This window comes from Cornus florida, unplaced genomic scaffold (assembly GCF_030987335.1).
Source record: "Cornus florida cultivar Cherokee Brave unplaced genomic scaffold, ASM3098733v1 CherokeeBrave_3.0.0_Hap2_Chr05, whole genome shotgun sequence".
NCBI lineage: Eukaryota > Viridiplantae > Streptophyta > Magnoliopsida > Cornales > Cornaceae > Cornus > Cornus florida.
Window position 1 is genome coordinate 54,496,049 of NW_026775575.1, and position 18,333 is coordinate 54,514,381.

Here is an 18,333-nt window from a genome sequence, read left to right on the forward strand (position 1 = left end):
ACTGTGGTTTGAATCCGAGTTGATTGATTTCGGATTTTTTTTTTTGAAAAACAAGCGAAATATCAAAGGGCGTATTGTGCTGCAAAACACGAATGTGTTGAATAGTGTAAAACAGGAAATACAGTTTGCTATGCATACTTGTGTACATTATTGTGGCATGATGGAATAATGATATTTGAAGGAGCATCTTCAATCTGAAGCAAAATTTTTGGTTTAATGATCTGTGCTTTGTGGTGTGAGTAAGATTACTGCCAGTGAGGGCAGACCTTTCTTCCTGGATGACATGATAAATTTGATCACGCTTTCTAACCAATTTGACTTTAATCCATTTCCCTCCCTCGATTAATTAAAGAGGTCTCAACACATCAGTTGTAACATTGATTGAAATTTAAACAGGCTATTTTAACCTATTTGTCTAATCGCTGGAGTTTCTATCCATTTGATAGTGTGAAGAAGCATAAAATTAATTCCATTCATTACATCAAAAGGATATAAACCCCTTTGATCAGACAAATAAGTTTGAAATTTTGCATAAGAATCATTTTCCTTGATATAATGATAAAACTTCATTTTGTATAAATAAGGTCAAATTTGTATTCAATCCATCTATACTGCTGATGCAACGAAGCAATATCATCCTGCAAAGCTTCTCATCCAACACAGAATTGGTAATGGAATAGCTACTGCCTCTTGGTGGGACAATTGGATCCCTGGAGGCCCTCTTAGCACAAGATATCCACTTAGAACTCTCACTAATGCTGGATTCAATGATACAGTCACAGTAAGTACCTTCATCTTGAATTCATCTTGGTCCTTTCCCATTAGCCTCACAAAAGCCATTCTAGAGTTATTATCACTTCCCCCTCCATGTCCCTCAAGGAATGATAAAAAAAACTCTAGATTGCATCACCAAATGGCATCTATAGCCTCAAACACACTACAAGTCATCTAGCAAAGCATTCTCCTGAAGTCCATTGGTACAATTTAGTATGGAGATCTCCATCAATACCCAGGATGAAATTCAACTAATGGCTTGCAGTCCAATCCAGACTTCCTACTCTTGACTGTAAGTCAATGTCCCGCCATGAAAATATATGTGCTCTCAGCGAAAGCCACTAAGAATCACACCAGCATTTATTCTTCAACTGCAGTTTCATCTCCCCAATACGGCGTTTCATCAAATCCAAATGCAGATTCAGCACTACAATCAGAAATTGGGAGGACTTGATCCTCTCCATAAGCACCCTTTGGAAAAGGGATTCTCCCAAGAATCTGCTGAGGAAAGTGTCTCTCCTCTTGATTTACCATACTTGGGAAGAAAGAAATGAAAGGATATTCAAAAAGAAAAAATCATCACAGAGAGTGGTTCTTGCAAAGATTACCTTCATAGTCACAGCTCTGCTCAAATTGGGGTTTTTGAAAGACAATCAATCATCGAGGCAAATTCTCAGGGATTGGAATTTGTCGCCTGCTCACTGCCGTCCTCCTCCAAGGCTGCCGGATAGTTCTCATGGATGATGAAGATCACTCATCGTCCTCAGCTAGGGTTCACACCGGATTGTTTCTAACCACTTCACTTAACGGCTAATCAACCGTTAATTGCGGTTATTAGTTGGGTTCTTGGGTGGGCTTTCCTTGTTGGGCTATTTGCTCGTTTTTTGGGCTGGTTTGTTTCCCTTTTGGGTTTTTTGTATTGGCCTAATGGCCCTCCTATGTAATTATTTTTAAATTTATACAATTTGCTTCAATTTCCCCAAAAAAAAAAAAAAAAACGAAGCAATATCATACAGATTACATACATGTTTACAAAATCTTTAGAGAAGCAAAACAGCGCCTGTAGCTCAGTGGATAGAGCGTCTGTTTCCTAAGCAGAAAGTCGTAGGTTCGACCCCTACCTGGCGCGCTAGTCCTTTTTACGATTGCTTGTTAAGCCACTGTACTTGCACAAAATTGACAAAGAAGCCTTCTAGGCTGTGTTTTTATCAAAAGCTTATTAATTTAAATTTTATATCATCCACAAACAATATTAAAATAGAAACATTTTAGGCAAGTCCACAGTTATTGAAGACTTTGAAGTTTGAATGTAAGATGGCTGAATAATATTATGCTTCTGGACTTGTGAGAAACAAAACAACCATCAAGTCCAGGAGGCCATGAACAGCAAAACAAAACCTCAGTGTGTTACAAAAGAAGATGAAAATGTCCAAAACCAGACCGTATAGCTTATGATGCCATAATTGGAAGTCTCTTGTGCCCTATGAAAGCCTGCCGAAGCTGATGATACCCATCTCTGTAATGCTCGATTGAGAAACACAGTTGTCGTATTGCCTCCCTTTTCTCCTCTGCACCTTCCAAAATCACAACTCTTTGCCCCTCGACCTCTTTCTCGAGTTCCTCAACTCTTGATCTCAGTTCTTCTACCAGTTTACGTGCCTTTTCAGCTCCGGCAATCAACTCAACATGTTCCATATGTAGTTGGTGTAGATGCTTGTTCATTTGATCAATCTGGCCATCCCTAGAGGTCACTTCCGCGACATGTGCAAGAATTTTAGCATCAAACTCATCTTTTTCTACCATCAGCAAGTCACACTTCAATTTCAACTCTTCCACATGTTCATCTCTCTCGGCAATGCTTGCTTTTAGCTGCTCAATCTCGGCTCCAAGCAGACCTTCCATTTCTGCTTTTCCAGCCTTGATTCGTCTTATCTCCTCCTCTAACGATTGGCAACGCAGTTCCCACTCTTTGAGATTATCCTCCAAATAAGTTTGTTTTTTCAAGAATTTAGAAATTTCGGCCTGAAGCTGCGAGTTTTCATCAGATAAGGTCTGGTTGGCATTGGAAATTGTCTCCCTCATTGCCCTAATCTCTTGATCGCGGTCTAACAAATTGGCTTTGTACCTCACGATTCTGTCCTGTAACTTTGAAACCTCTTTTTTATCTTTATCAAGCTTCACTTTCCATATAGCAACATCTTTTTGAGCTAATTTAAGTTGATCCTGCAAACGCCGGATAGTCGAGCCATTGCTCTCAAGTTCATGTTTCAGATTTGCCACTTCTTTCTCTGTACCCCTAAGTTTCTCTTTTGTCATTTTCAGCTCTTCCTCGAGTGTATGATTATTGCCTTCTGGTTTTGAAAATTCTGCTTCCATTCCATCAATCCTGTCTTCAAGCTCTGTCGCTGCTTGTTTTTCCACTTCCACATTGGCTCCCAAAGTCTTTATATCTTTGTGGCTTGTATCCAGCTCAGCCTGCAAACTGTTGGTCAGTCTCAAGGCTTCATACTTTTGGAGCTCAATCTTCAACCTAGCAATCTCTTCTTCTGAAAACCGAATCTTTTCCTTGGCAACCTTCAGCTCTTCATCATATCCTCCAATTTTAGCAAGTAGCTCATCATAAATCCCATTTTTGGTTCCCCTGGAAGAACCATCTGCATTCTCCACCTTTTGCACCCGCAGCTTCTCTTTCACGTCATGAAGCTCAACCTCCAATTCAATAATCTTCCTACGCAACCCTTGGTCATCACCATTACCTGATATGCTCGAATAATTATTAACAGAGGAATCATCTGATTCTGATTCGGAATCCAACGTAGACGATTCATCCCCTTCTTTGTTGAACTCTGCACTACTTCCACCAGAGCCAAGGAAGAATTCAAAACCAGCGGCTCGAGGACCAGATTTACGATGACTTAGCCTTTGATCAGGTGAGGGCAATGCGGAGGCTGGTTCAGAACCTATGTCAGAGATGCCTGAGCCTTGGGATTGGAGATCTGAGGGGATATTCTTCCGTAATTCTCCTGTCACGTTATCATACCGCTCAGCCAGTGAACGGTATATGCGATAGAATTCCTCAACATGAGAGATCAATTCTGGCCTCTTCTGGTAGTACATCTCAGCCTTTTTTGCAAATGAGTCTCCATCCTCTTCAATCAGTTTCAACATCCGTTTGACACTTTGGTCCATCTCTGAGATCAGTGACCTTTTTGTCAATTATTTAACATTTTGGCAATTTGAATTATCACAGCAAGCAGTTAGTTTGTACTTAGTAGTTCAAATTGCATGATTTAAAAATTATACACACTTCATCACTCCCAGCACCCCAAATTGGTGGGACCACCACAATTTAATGTCCTTTTGAGAAGAGGGAATAAAAATATCTAATTCTTATTCAATTTACCCATTATAGGAGTCAGAAAGTACTTTAGCCCCTTTTAGAACATCTCATGTAAATATTTGTGAAGATTAAATGCAACATATTGGATTTCAGAATACAGGTGCTCAGTATTTTTGAAAGAAACCTTTTATACTACTCTATTGCCTATGCAGAGAATGATGTTATTTTCATGAACACGTTGGCTAAAAAAAAATTTAAAATCAGGAGCTACATTTGAAAAGAATTTCAGCAAATCTATGATGTAATGATCCAACGCAAGACAGTATATCCATAACATGATTGCCCATATACAACCCATCTAAAGAGTTTTAGTTGAGTTGGTTGGTCCAGATATCGTGTTTATACTAAACCATTGCTATTGATTTTACTAAAATATCTTTGTTCATTTGGGAAAAAGGAAAGGATGATGAAGAGGATGGGCCTTGGCGCAACAGTAAGGTTACTCCATTATGACCCGGAGGTCATGGGTTCGAAACCGAAATCAGCCTCTCCAGACCCCACAAATGGCAGGAGCCTCGTGCACTGGGCTAGCCCTTTAACTTCAACTGGCACTCACTATTTACGATGATCTATGATTCAAAAAGGTTTTAACTTTCATTTGATCTCTTTTATTTTTATTTATTTATTTATTTATTTGGAATGCTTTTACTTATGCATACAAGAATATAACAGGACAATCGCAATCACAGTCTTACCCTCAAGATTTTCTGCAAGCCACTTGGAGTTTTTGGGACTGATGTGGCTATCCCACCACCAGGAATGTGACTTTTTTGAATCTGTTCTCTTCATGTTCTTATGTGTCTTAGCCTGAAATAAGAAAAAGCTATAATGTTATGTGTGACCAACAAATTTATCCAACTGATCTAGCAGTTCAGCTAAGTATACAGGAAGAAGCAAGGAGAAGGAAATTAACCATTTTCAATGGTAAAGAGCATCCTGATATAAATGAAAAAACTTGATGGGTGTTTGGATGTCCCATAAAAACGAGAATCATCTAATGCCTTTCAAAAATCATTTAAACACATATGTTCATGGTGTGGAATAGAGGCATATTCATGATCAATAAAGTCAAAAGGGATATATATATGTATATATATAAAATATTCCCCGTCCATATACATCCTGAGACATTAGTGGAATGCCTAAAAGACTGTTTCCAGAGCACCAATATCATCTCCCAAACCAAAAAGGAGTGACTCTGTTGAATACCATAATGCCTTTGTTTTAAACAAAGTGTAAACACAAACAAGAATTTGACTCTGCACCTCTTCCCCTTGGTATTATGTATATGTGCATTGCACTTTCTTTTTTTGAAAAAAACAAAAAACAAAAAAGAGAAATCACATGAGATACTATATTTTAATGTCAGTTTTGCAAATTAATTTTGTCGCTACCGAACCAAATATTATCAAAAGAAGTGCATTCATCTTGTGGGCAAGCAGATTTCAGCCATCATTCTATATCATAAAGCATGACTAGTCTTATAACCTTCTAATGAGTTTCCCAAAAGTTTGGTAAACATTTGTAGTTCAAACAGTTCTGCAGAACTACTACATTTTATTTGCTCCGCTCATGTTCCATAGGCAATGTCGTCTCCATTCCTTCTCCTTTGTGGGGCAAACAAACAGGATTGAATCAGAACTGCTACATTTTATTTGCTCCACTCATGTTCCATGGGCAATGCCATCTCCATTACATCCCCTTTGTGGAGCAAACAAACAGAATTGAATCCTTTCACCATCAATTTACATACTTCCTTAATTCTACCAAAGATTTACAATGCTTTGATTCATAAATTTTTCCCAGTCTTTGAAGTTGAAAAGATTTCTACATGGTTCTAACTCAGAGTTGGGTAGAGAAAAAAGCCTATGTAAATATGAAGTGGATGCCATTATCCAAAAACTTTTAAGCAACCCTAAAATCATAAAATCTTTTACGTTTCATCAGAAAAATAAAAATTTCTTCTGATCATGCATTTTTGTAGCATGGGTTGGAAGCCGTAAGATTAAAAGGAAAAAGCAATGATGTTTCTATAAAATACTGATGGAGTATTGAGGACTCACTCAACCAATTAGGAAAACATGGATAATAGAGCTACATTAGAGTAAAGCTTTCTGAGTTAGCTATGGGTAAAGTTCTCCAAGAACTGGAGACACAGACCACTAATCCTTCAGAAGCCAAGAATCTCCAAGGAAGGATTAGGACACAATATAAGGACCTAAATTTCTTGGTCGGACGAGTCTGAGAACTGAAAAATTCAAAGAGCGAGAGGGATTGATTAGGACACAATATAAGGACCTAAAGTTCTTAGTCGGATGAGTCCGAGAACTGAAAAATTCAAAAAGCGAGAGGGACTGACTAGACAGCTGTCAACCAGCTCTGAAGTTTGCCAAGTCTTTAGAATGCCCCTGAACAAAAGGAAGGAAAGACAGGTAACTTCATCCTAGCTACGGGAAAGGGGAGAGGAGAGCAGAGGTAACCACCAAACTGTCACCTCAAACAAAGACCCTCAGAAGAGCCTGAAGTAGAGAAACCTACAAATAACAGCATAGCAGCCAGAAATCACACCCAAAAAAAACGAAAAAAATGGAGTTGGGTGGCTTAAGTGTAGATTCACTGCTGAAGAAGAAACATTTTAATATTGATGGAATCACATAACAAATTTGGCCCAATGAATATCAAATATCAGCTGATTTATAGAAGTTTGAAGAAGGGAACAAAAAAGAGTGTTTGTCTGAGCCTCAAAATTTCAGAAATCTTAATGAAAGAAAATAGTATTGCAATAAATAACTTCAAATATAGCGTTTTAAGACCCACTGGTAGATTAGGTCAAACTCAAAGTTATCTAGGACAAATACCAACATGACGATATTTTGGCCCGCCTGCATGTAGTATTTCAGAGAGCAACTTTTTCATAAACTTGTCCACCAACTAAAAAAGATTGAGAGAGAACTCAAAAACATGTTGGGCTTGCTTCGTCCAGTTTTCTCAATTTCAGTTATCAAAGAACAAGAAAACAGATAACAATTTCAACATTTGTTTGGTTGACATTTATATGAAAAATATTTTATGAAAACTGAGTAAAAGAAATGCCTAGTCTCAGGGATGGATAGATATTTTGTAATTTGCAGTTCTCAGAAAGTTTTCTAATTTTAGAGTTCTTTAAAATTGTTTCCAAATAAATGATTTAAACATTCCCAAATCACGATTTCCTACCTCTAAATTATTTTAATGATGTTGACGTGAGACCTATGAATCGTTGATGGATAATGATTTCCTACCTCTAAACCATACTTTTAGGACAAATTTGCTGATAGAAGGTTCAATGCTGAAAATCTAGAAGTTTCACTATGATAATTTTAGAATCATGAAAATTGTTTCCAAATACCTGATTTAACCATTCATAAACCATGATCTCACTCTTTTGTTATAATGATGTTGGAGTGAGACCTATGAATTGTTAGTTGGATGACGATTTCTTACCTCTAAACCATATCTTTTAGGAAACATTTGCTGATAAAAGGTTCAATGCTGAGAATCTAGAAGACTCACTACGGTTATTTGCTAGAAAAACAAGATTTTCTCTTAAAGCATCATTAAGTGCTAAATTGGCAATCATATGCAACAACCTAGGAAAATCCTTTAACCCAATGACAATGCTATATAATTGCTATCTACATGGAAATTTAAAATGTTACAACAAAATAAAAGGGACATACGGAATGACTAATAAATAATATGGCAAAGTTGAGGAAGATTTAGACTGTGATCCATTACTATATTTCCTGATAGAAGCATAATGTAGACTAGAAACTTAAATCATTTAAACTGTATAGCCAAATGTTTGGAACAGTATTTTTGAGTCCATTTTACAAGTCCCAAGTGTAAAACTAATCAGTCCTTTGTTTCACATGGTCCTTCACAATAAACTTAATTAAATTCATCTCATGTTAAACTATTTCAAAATTCATTAGATGCACCAACAGAAATGATATTAAAAAATCCTATAAAAGAAATGATAATAAAAAAAGGGATGTGTCCACGATCTCTTGTATATAATGAGAAAATGATTTAAAGTGACAAACAATGCTTACCAAAGATGATGCCATTTTGCTCACTTGGTAAAATTTGTAAGTGGATACTCACACCTGGGCCCAAAAAATGAGGGATAAGTTTGGCAATATTACCTGCAATTTAGCTTGAACAATTACAGTTTCTAACCATGCCAAATTATAAAGTTAAACAAATATGATGGAAAATCACCTATTGTATATTAGTTCTAATTCAATACTCATAGATGTTGGAGGAATTATAATGTCAATAACAACATGTTAATTTGTGTTTTTTAAAGTGACTTGAGCACCCATACTGCTAAATACATTTAGCTGTTTGGATTGCTCCTTTGGCAGGTTAGGCCAGGCCAACTTAAGCCAAACCAATCCAATATATACCCAATACGAGTTAAGGGTATGGACCTAGTCCCAGCCCACACTTGACCAAGATTTTCAAACAAAAACCTAAACTAGTCAATTCACTTGGTTCGAGGCGAAAACCTTACATTCATTAAATTATTTCTTGCACAAATTGAGGAAACACATTTTTGGGTTGTCTGTTTCAAGTACTTTTTGCTTTAAGCAACCTACTGATTTTTTAACAAGTTTATCCTATTTTGATGAAAAAAGTAACAATTTGACTATATAACCTTATATGTATTATCTGTGAGCAACAATATTCATTATTAAATAGAGTGAACGTGATATATATTTACCCACACTCACTACTACCTTAAAACTGGCTCAGTCCAAATCTGGGTTTGAACCAGCTTATGTCTAAATCCGAACCAAGCTCAACTTCGGGCTTTATGTGAGGGATCCAGCCCAACCCACAAAATCCAACGGTCAGGTGGTGCAGTTTCGGCCTACCCAACCTAATGTGCGAGCTTAGTTACAAAATTACATAATTATCTAAAAAAGAAACGGGAGAATTAAAGTATTTTTAAATTGGGACTCTTATATTAGAGTTTCCAATTTTTAAATACTTTGTTTCCAATATAGTGAAAACAAGTCTCCCAAAAGAATAAATCACAGCCTTTGTCTTTTACTTTGGTAAATATTATGGAAGGGAAAGATAATAGAGTTATTGATTACCTATTTTGTAACTATATTTATAAGAACTAAATTTCTGTTTTATTTTTCCGCGCATATAATATAACTTACCCTTCTTTTTGGTTTTCTTAATTATAAAGTGAAGGAAATGATTTTTTTTTTTTTACAAAAAAAAAAAACGAAGAAGATATTTTATGAGTTTGGATAGCAGAAAAAATAAAATGTTTGAGGGTGACTAATTTTTTATAGCCACCTAACTTTCACAAAAAAATTTCCTTGTAGAAAACACAAGAAAATTTTGTTTTCTTGGAAAAGTGATGTAAAATAACAACTATGCCAATTTCTTTCATCTATCAAAAAATTAATGTTTTTGTGCATAATCTGGAGGGAATTAGAAAAGGAATTTTTTTGAAGGATATCTCCATATGGTTTTTATTGATTTGGAGAAAGCCTATGATAGAGTACCTAGAGACCTAATATGGAGGTTTTAGAAAAGAAAGGAGTCACAAAGGGATACATTGACACTATAAAGGACATGTATGATGGTTGTGTGACTATAGTTGGAACGTCTGTACGGGAAACAAGCGAATTCCCAATTATTGTAGGCTTACACCTTTTGCCTTGGTTATGGATGAGTTGACGAGACACATCCAAGATGAGATTCGTGGTGTATGTTATTTTTTGATGATATTGTTTTAGTTGATGAGACTAGAGGAGGAGTTGATGCCAAATTGGAGATTTGGAGAGAAGCTTTAGAACTAGAAGGATTTAAGATAAGTCTAAATAAAACTGATTATATGGAGTGTAACTCTCGTAAATCTAGAAACACAAATGAGGATGTAGTGAGGATTGAGAATCAAGAGGTACAAAAAAGTAAACATTTTCATTATTTAGGCTCAATTGTTCATAATAAGGGAGAAATTGGAGATGACGTTAATCATAAAATCAAGCCAGGATCGGTTAAATGGAGAAGTGCATTTAGTATATTATGTGACATACATATGCCCTTACGATTGAAAGGGGAGTTCTATAGAATAGCTATTAGACTAGCCATACTTTTTGATACCAAATGTTGGCAGTTAGGATACAACATTTGCATAAAGTGAATATGGTATAAATGCGAATGTTGAGATAGATGTGCGGTAAGACTAGAAAGAATAGAATTAGACATGATCATAGTTGGAGTAGCACCAATTGCACACAAAATGAGATAAAATAGGTTAAGATGGTTTGGTCATTTGCAAAGAAGACCTTTAAGTGCGCCGGTTAGTAAAAGTGATATAGTCCACATTGAGGGTAAATACTAGGGGAAGAGGAAGACCAAAGTTAACGTGGGAAGGGTTAGTAATGAAAGATATGATAACATGTAGATTGACTGAGGTTATGGCCTTTAATAAAGCAGAATAGAAACATGGGATTCATGTAGCCGACACCAAGTAATTGGGAAAAGTCTTGGTTGTTGTTGTGTTGTGCATAATCTTTTAGAAGAGTGGTATAATGATTCATATCTCTCAATGTCCTAGAAAATTATTTATTTAGATTTTCACATTACTTTTATTTTTAAAGAAAAGCCAATTAAAAATAATAATTGGAGAGAGATATATTTGGACTTGGACTTGTCATTTCATTTTATTTTCCTTTTTGTCAGGGATGATGGTGTTGTTCCTCTTGGAGGACCCTATATCCCACCACTGGGGACATGCAGTCCCCCATCTAACATGCACCAAGCAAGGGAAAGTTCTCTAGGGTTGGCCCCAAGGTGATTCGAGCCCCAGCTTCCAGGATGACTAGTTATTTCATTTGACAATTAATATAAATAAGAACAATTTTATTAAACAATTATATTTTATTATAATTTTCATGTTTTCCGAACCATGAATTGCAAAATTTTTATAACTTACCAACAATTTTCATTCTAACTGAATAAATGTTGAAAACTTATTGTCTTTTCTTTCACTTCACTTTTTATTACTTTCACTTTCTGATATACTTTTCTTCTACCAAAAGAAACCTAAAATTTTGAAAAGTTTTTAACATTATTCATTCATCCAATGCTATCCTTCAACTTCTTATTCCCCCTGATTACCCAAACACTCCTTAGTAAGAAAGGAGGCGAACAAACTAGGTCTTAAAACTCAAACATTGCCCCTTGCTTTTAAACTCAGCGGTGGCATGCGAAACTAAGGTCTTCAATAAGACAACAAATTCTCAATACGTAGAGATGACAATTTAACCCACCACAATAGGTACCCGCTTGATAGGGATAGATATTGGGATATAACCCCCAAACCTCTTTATGTATTGATCTACATTTACAAACTATATAATTTTTTTTAAAAAAAACCTTAATTTCTTTTAATTTTCTCATTATTATTCTTTTAACTTTACACACACACACACACACACACATATATATATAATGCTTAGGATCCTTTAAATTAACTGTCACTTACATTATAGTAAGTTGAATTTTACTTGCCTTGTGATGTTTCACAAAACCCAATAATGTAAAGTTAGGAAAACACATCTCAGTAGATGTGGTGAATTATAAGCTAAGTTACATGGACTCTTCAAAAGTAGTGAAGTACCCGTGTCGGACACCTATTGCTCGGACATGGGTATGGGATATGTGTCCAACACTTTTGGTTGGACATGTACTTAAAAAGCATATCCAATCATTCAATTATATTATATTATTGCTTTAAAATGAGTTAAATGCCTATATAGAACATTTTATTAAAAAAAATAATACTTTACTCTAGAAAATAAAATAAAATAATTAATAAAATGAATATTTGGACGTGTCTGTGTGTCCTTCTGTTTGGAGATTTGACACGTCCAACACATGGATACATAACCGTGTCCGACACACGTACCCGAGTCCATGTAACACAGATTATAAGCCATAGATCTTTAAAAAAATGTCACATGTAAATTTTTTAATAATTCAACTTACAATAACATAGGCAAATTCAACTTAAAAAGGATCCTTGTGGACCTTGTTCCAAAAGATTAGGGGCGGGATATATAAAATGGGGACAAGGATAGGTTTTTTCTACTAGCAGGAGCGTAAACTTTCCCTAAATAGGGTAGGGAAGGGGAGATCATCCCATAACCTCCTCTAGGAATGTCAATTCGACCTGCCCTTATAGTAACCCACCCCACCCCTAATGAAATGGGTTCAGTTCACATCTAATCCGGTTAGGGGAGTCTTTGGGAATCAGAGTCAAAACCAATTCTACTCCAAACGGATTTGGATCCTCTCCAATACATCTCCACTGATTCACCCAATGATCAAAAAAAAAAAAAAAAAGTCACATCAGCATTTGTCTAACTACCTACCATGTTATGGCTTCCTAACTAACTCAAACCAAACAAGATAGTGATGCAGTGTTTTTGTATCCATTGGATGGAGGCTATAGGAGATACATGGAGAAGAAAATTATTGGAGAAGATCCATCACTTTGTTTTAGTTTGAAAAAAAAAAAAAGAAAAAAAATATATATTTGGTTAAATATTTTAATATGCTTTAACTTTTTTTCTAAAAAGATTTTATCTTTGAATATGCATAATGCAGTTAGGAGCACTCTCAGCCACACACTACTTTTTGACATTCTGGGATTAAAATCCTCTCTGACACAACAGTGCATCTGTCACAGTCGATGAGAAAAAAAATATTGGGATGTTAGATCAAATGTCACAATATTTTCTTAAGATACATCCCAATTTATTTTTACCTGCCCCTTTTGTTCTTCTTTTTTTTTTTTTTTTTTTTTTTTTTTTTTTTAGTTAAAGACCTGCCCCTTTTGTCATTCCCATCAATACACTAAAGTCCAAATAAATTAAAGCCCAAACCCAATGTTTAAACCGTGGGCCACGAACTTTTGGGTTGACAAATTGGGTAGCCATAAATAGGAAGCCCAAGACCACACAAGTGGCAATAAAGAAAGGAATTAAAAATATATCAATAACAGGTGTCCACTACAGTTTAAGCAGTGGACACGCACCTTAATTTAAGTGGAGCGTGAGAGCACGAGCCTCTAAAACGCGCGAAGGTCCGTAGTCTACGGAAGATGAATAAATGTCCGTATGACAAAATTGACCTCAGCACAACTGTCCGAACGACACACACAGCTATGTCCCACGCGGTTGTATTCAGCCCTGCAAATAACAGACTGCAATTCCATTAAAAAAAATAATGCAAAAAAAAAAAAAATGAAAATAAAATTATAAATGAAAATAGATACTGTCCTCACACACACTCTCCTAGGATATAATTCCGACCATGAAAATGTCCATCATATATCCTCATACGATCAAAGAGTAAGAAAATGTCCATTATATCCTCATAAACAAAGAGTAAAAATAAGTAAAAAGACAATTTGATAATTTAAAAATGACTGTCACCATTTTAGGGAGAAAAATAAATAAGAGGGAGGGAAGAGAAATAGGGATGTAAAAAGTTCTCTTGCATTTCTCGAGAAGATATTTTAAAAATTAAAGCCACAATTTTAGGAAAAATAAAGAAAAAGAAATGAAGAGAACCAGATAAATTTATACCGTGTGTGTAAGCACACAATTCTACGAGGATATAGGAAAAAAAAAAAAAAAAATTAAAAACAATAACAGTATTTTTTATTTTTTTGTTCTAAAACTAAAAATCAAGTGCATTAATTCACAGTGATATATATATATATATATATATATATATATAAAAGCAAAATTCAGATTTATCAACAACTTGAAGCATATAAAATTCAATGTAAAATGGAAATTTCTGAGAAAAAAATAGAGAGGGGTTCACAGTTCTTACCTCGGATCAGGTTGAAGAAGTGAATGAAAAACTGATTGTTAATTGCTGGTAGATCTTGTGCAAAATGATGAAATGGATGTCTAGATCGATCGATGAATTGAAGTTGAAGTAGTTTTCTGAAGCAAGAGCGTGAATGGGTTAGAGAAAGAAAAGGAATTGGATTTATATATATATATATATATATGAAAAGAAGGTAGCTAGGGATTGCAAATAGAAACAAGGAAATGGAATTTGAAAGGTAGAGAGCTAGTCCGAGTCTGACCTTTTTCTTGAATATTCCAGAAATGTGATACCCAGATGATAGAGGACACCAATTAGTATCCTATCTAACTATATACTTGGAGAGAGAGAGGGCTTTCTGGTGGGGTGGGCTTGGGAAAGTGAGGGTGAGAAAGAGAAGACCTTTTCTAATGTGAATGAATCAGTAAGTCAAACTAGTCTTTTTCTTTTTTTTAATAAAAAGTGGTAGTCCCACACTTTTTTAGATTATAATAATGATAATATAAATGGTTTTCACATTGTGCAATAGTTCAAAACATATTATTTTCGACAAATTAAATTCATCTCCTTCACAAATCTTCTTTTTCATTTGTCCGATCTCTTGTACTTATAGAATTTTTAATTATGTTTTTATCCATATATACATATATGGTATTTTAATATAATAAGATCTTTCAAAAGTAGAATTACAATTTAAAAGTTACAAAATTACTGACATTAATATTTTATTTTTTCGTAGTTGACATTTGTCAAAAAAATATGTCATTTACTTAAAAATCTTAAGGAAGACAAGTGTAATTTGACTTACAAGGTGGAGAGATCTTGACAAAATCTCGAAGGTTGATATAATTTATCGTAATATTATTGATCTCCAATCATTGTATATTTATTTTTTTTTTTTTTTTGTATAAGTATGATGTGTTATGATAGATTTATATAAAAATTTTGGATTATTTATTTTTAGCTGTTTTATACTTTTGTGTAAATATATATTCCCCAATAACAATCAATCAATATCATACCTAAACCCACATAATTTTTACAACCTAATTAATATAGGGTTAATTAGTTAATGAAATGAGAAAGGGCAGTGTATCTTAACAAACTGTTGAAAAAAAAAAAAAAAAGTATACATCATACGTGACGGTATATATTTTACAAAAAATAGTGTTTTAATAGGCTGCTGGAGATGTTCTACCATACCAACCAAATATTATTCAAATTGTGTGATATACAATATATTTTTTAGGGACAAGTGTAGAAAATACTCTTAAAGTATATTTCGCGTAGCACTTTTACTCTTATTTGAAAAAATACGCAAAAATACCTCTAATCTTTTTCACATTGTGCAAAAATAACTCCTCTGATATAAATTAGTGTTGTAATACCCGTTTTGTCCTTTTAATCTTGTGACATGCCCAAGGTGTATATATGCTACTAATCTCATAGTATAGGAGTGTTATGTGCACATTACCTTATATATATATATATATTTTTGAAACATTTTTCTCTATATATATCTCTAAGCATTTTTTTTTTTACTTGAGAATTTGTAGAATAATGATTTGAATTTTTTTAGATTCTAGTTTACTCTTTTCTACTAAAATTATTTTTTCTTTATTTATTTATTTTTTTGTACCAACACTGTAAAAAAAAAAAAAAAAATTCCCAATATTAGTGTGCACTAGTTTTCGGAGTTTGGAAAAAAATTGTTTTCTTTAATTTGCACTTTATTTTTGTTTTTGTTTTTTCTTTCTATTTTTATTTTTACTTTTATTTTATACTTTTATTTTATACTTTTATTTTTATTTTATATTTTTATCTTTACTTGTCCATTGCTGACGTCCTCCAATAGTGTCATTTTCGGTCATTTTATAAAATTATTTATTTTTATATATTTTATAAAATATTTCAGTAAGGGTAATTTAATCAACTTATGGTTTAAATTTGTCAGAGGGACCTATTTGCACCAGATTGAAACTTTAGGGGTGTTTTTTGCACGAGAGCGACATCCTCCAATAACATCATTTTCGGTCATTTTACAAAATTATTTATTTTTATATATTTTATAAAATAATTTAGTAAGGGTAATTTAGTCAATTTAAGGTTTAAATTTGTCAGATGGACTAATTTACACCAAATTGAAACTTTCAGAGTGTTTTTTTACACGTGAGGGATGTGATATGCACTGTAAGCATATTTTAGGGGTATTTAAAAAAATTTATATTTTAAATATGTGTCTAAATTATATTGCGCCACATCAGTTAAGAGGATAAAATTCAACCTCCCATAATCCTTCATTTTGGCTTTGACGTGAATGAATTTCACATCTCCTAATAAATAACTCATTTGAATGTCTTTGCAATTAAGCCTTTCAGTATTAATGTTACTGGCGCAAATTCAAGTTTGAGAGTTTGTTTCTTTGTTTTCCCTGGCCGACCTATCTAGAAAGTCAATACCCTCTCATTGTTGGATTAAAATTGACAATGTCCTTTATATATATATATATATATATATACATATAAAGAGGCAATATCCGTACTATACTTTTTAACATTTGTATTATAATCTTAAATGAAAATTATTTTATTCTTAACTTTATAAGTAAATAATTATTACTTTTTAAATGACTAAATGCCTTTCAATATTTTATCTTCTTATCTATAATCTTTAATATTTTAAGTATTTTTTGACAAGACAAATAAAATTAAATAAAATTTTGTTTTAAGGGACCAAATTTTATTTATTGTTATGTTGAATAAATTGTATCTTTTGATTGGAATAAAAAAATAAAAAGTAATTATTTAAAAAATTATATCTTTTGACATTAAAAAAAAAATTGATTATCTTTTGACTGGAAATGACATTTATAACATTAACTTCAAATGTCAATAATTATTCTTTTTAAAATTATATAAGTACCCTTACATATATGATTATCTCGGACCCAAAAAAAAAAATTATACTTCATAATAAGTTATCTGCTTTGGCAAGACCTAAAAAATAAAAAGTTACACCTGTCGAATAAATTATCTCTTTGACAGCACTAAAAAAAAAAGTGTGTTTTTTTACCTTTTCTTAGTTGATAACACCTCCCTCCAAAGAATTGGATTGGAACCTTAAACCTGATATTTCTTGAGGCATCACCGTCAAGTTCCAGTGAATAAATTATTTATCTTTGACACAACCCAAAAAAACAATAATAGTAAAAAAGTATAGTATGTCAAAAAAAAAAAGGTATCTTTGTTGAATAAATTATCTTTTTAACAAGACTCAAGAAAAAAATACCAAAAAAAGGATCCCAAAAAAAAAAGTTATCTCTATTAGATAAATTATATTTTTTGACGGGACAAACAATAAATAAATAAATAAATGAAGTGAATACGGTTAAAAAAAAAAGTTAAATTTATAATATAAAAGGTAGTTATGGTATTTCAAAATAAAGAATGATGTGTTACTCAGTATATACCTTCCTCTCATTTAGAGAAAAAGGTGAATGGATTTTATCAGTTTTTGGACCTTCTGATTGGTTGAAAATCAATTACAAAAGTTGAAGTAACTAGTAATTAATACCTGTTTCCTCTTTTTATGAAACTTTAAAACTTAAATTTTTAGGACGAAAATTATTTCCTCTTTCTTTTCTCTCCCACCTGTATTATACACACACACACGCACAAACATATGTATAACCTTCATTATTTCCTATGCGTGTTCAATAGCTTTTAGTAACTGTTTAACTCTTTTTTATTTTTTTATTATTATTTTTTTTTCGCTCCTCTCTAAAATCCATGTTCTATGGGAAGAAGGAAAAAAAACAAAAACTCTTGTGAATAGATTCATTCCTTTCCTTTTTCTTTTTTTCAATTCTTTCATCTTTGTCTTTTATGTTGCATTTAGTGTGTAGGAATGGAATATCCGTTCCAATCATTCCTATGTTTGAAATACAATTTAAAGTGAGAATGATCATTCCATTGAAATGAAAATTAATTTCTTTAAATGAAAATACCGTTAAACGTATGGGAATGGTTATTCCATTCCTAAGTAATTTTTTAAAAAAAATTAATTTTCCAAAAAACTTTCATGTTCCAAATCCAAAGACCACTACCACCATCGCCACTGCTTCCTCCCGACCCTCCCCCACCCCCGGCCACAACCACCGTCGCTTCCCCCTGATCGACCACCACCACCACTACCACCTTCCTCCATAACCACCTCCACTTCCATTACCTTCCACTACCACT

General features: G+C 33.5%; 1 protein-coding gene and 1 non-coding gene across 6 annotated transcripts; one reads left to right on the forward strand and one right to left on the reverse strand.

The window, feature by feature from the left end:
- Positions 1-1,830: 1,830 nt before the first annotated feature.
- Positions 1,831-1,903, forward strand: TRNAR-CCU (transfer RNA arginine (anticodon CCU)). The gene has a single exon. It is a non-coding gene; the product is annotated as a tRNA-Arg (tRNA).
- Positions 1,904-1,976: 73 nt separating this feature from the next.
- On the reverse strand, positions 1,977-14,480 carry LOC132306497 (protein NETWORKED 4B-like). 5 transcript variants are annotated; one of them, XM_059803903.1, is made up of 6 exons: positions 14,355-14,480; positions 14,093-14,208; positions 13,287-13,440; positions 8,269-8,322; positions 4,870-4,981; positions 1,977-3,965 (listed from the first exon to the last, which is right to left on the reverse strand). In XM_059803903.1, exons 4-6 carry the CDS (start codon positions 8,281-8,283, stop codon positions 2,224-2,226), a joined length of 1,869 nt encoding a protein of 622 aa, XP_059659886.1. In that variant the 5' UTR covers positions 8,284-8,322; positions 13,287-13,440; positions 14,093-14,208; positions 14,355-14,480; the 3' UTR covers positions 1,977-2,223. The 5 variants fall into 5 exon arrangements, with proteins under 5 accessions (XP_059659886.1, XP_059659888.1, XP_059659884.1 ...); XM_059803905.1 differs by having other exon boundaries at positions 13,287-13,454; XM_059803901.1 differs by having other exon boundaries at positions 14,093-14,480.
- Positions 14,481-18,333: the final 3,853 nt, after the last annotated feature.

Coding starts and splice junctions, on each gene's coding strand:
- LOC132306497 (XM_059803903.1), bottom strand. Junction 3,966..4,869: donor GCTTGCAGAAAATCTTGAGG/GTAAGACTGTGA, acceptor CACTGATCTCAG/AGATGGACCAAAGTGTCAAA.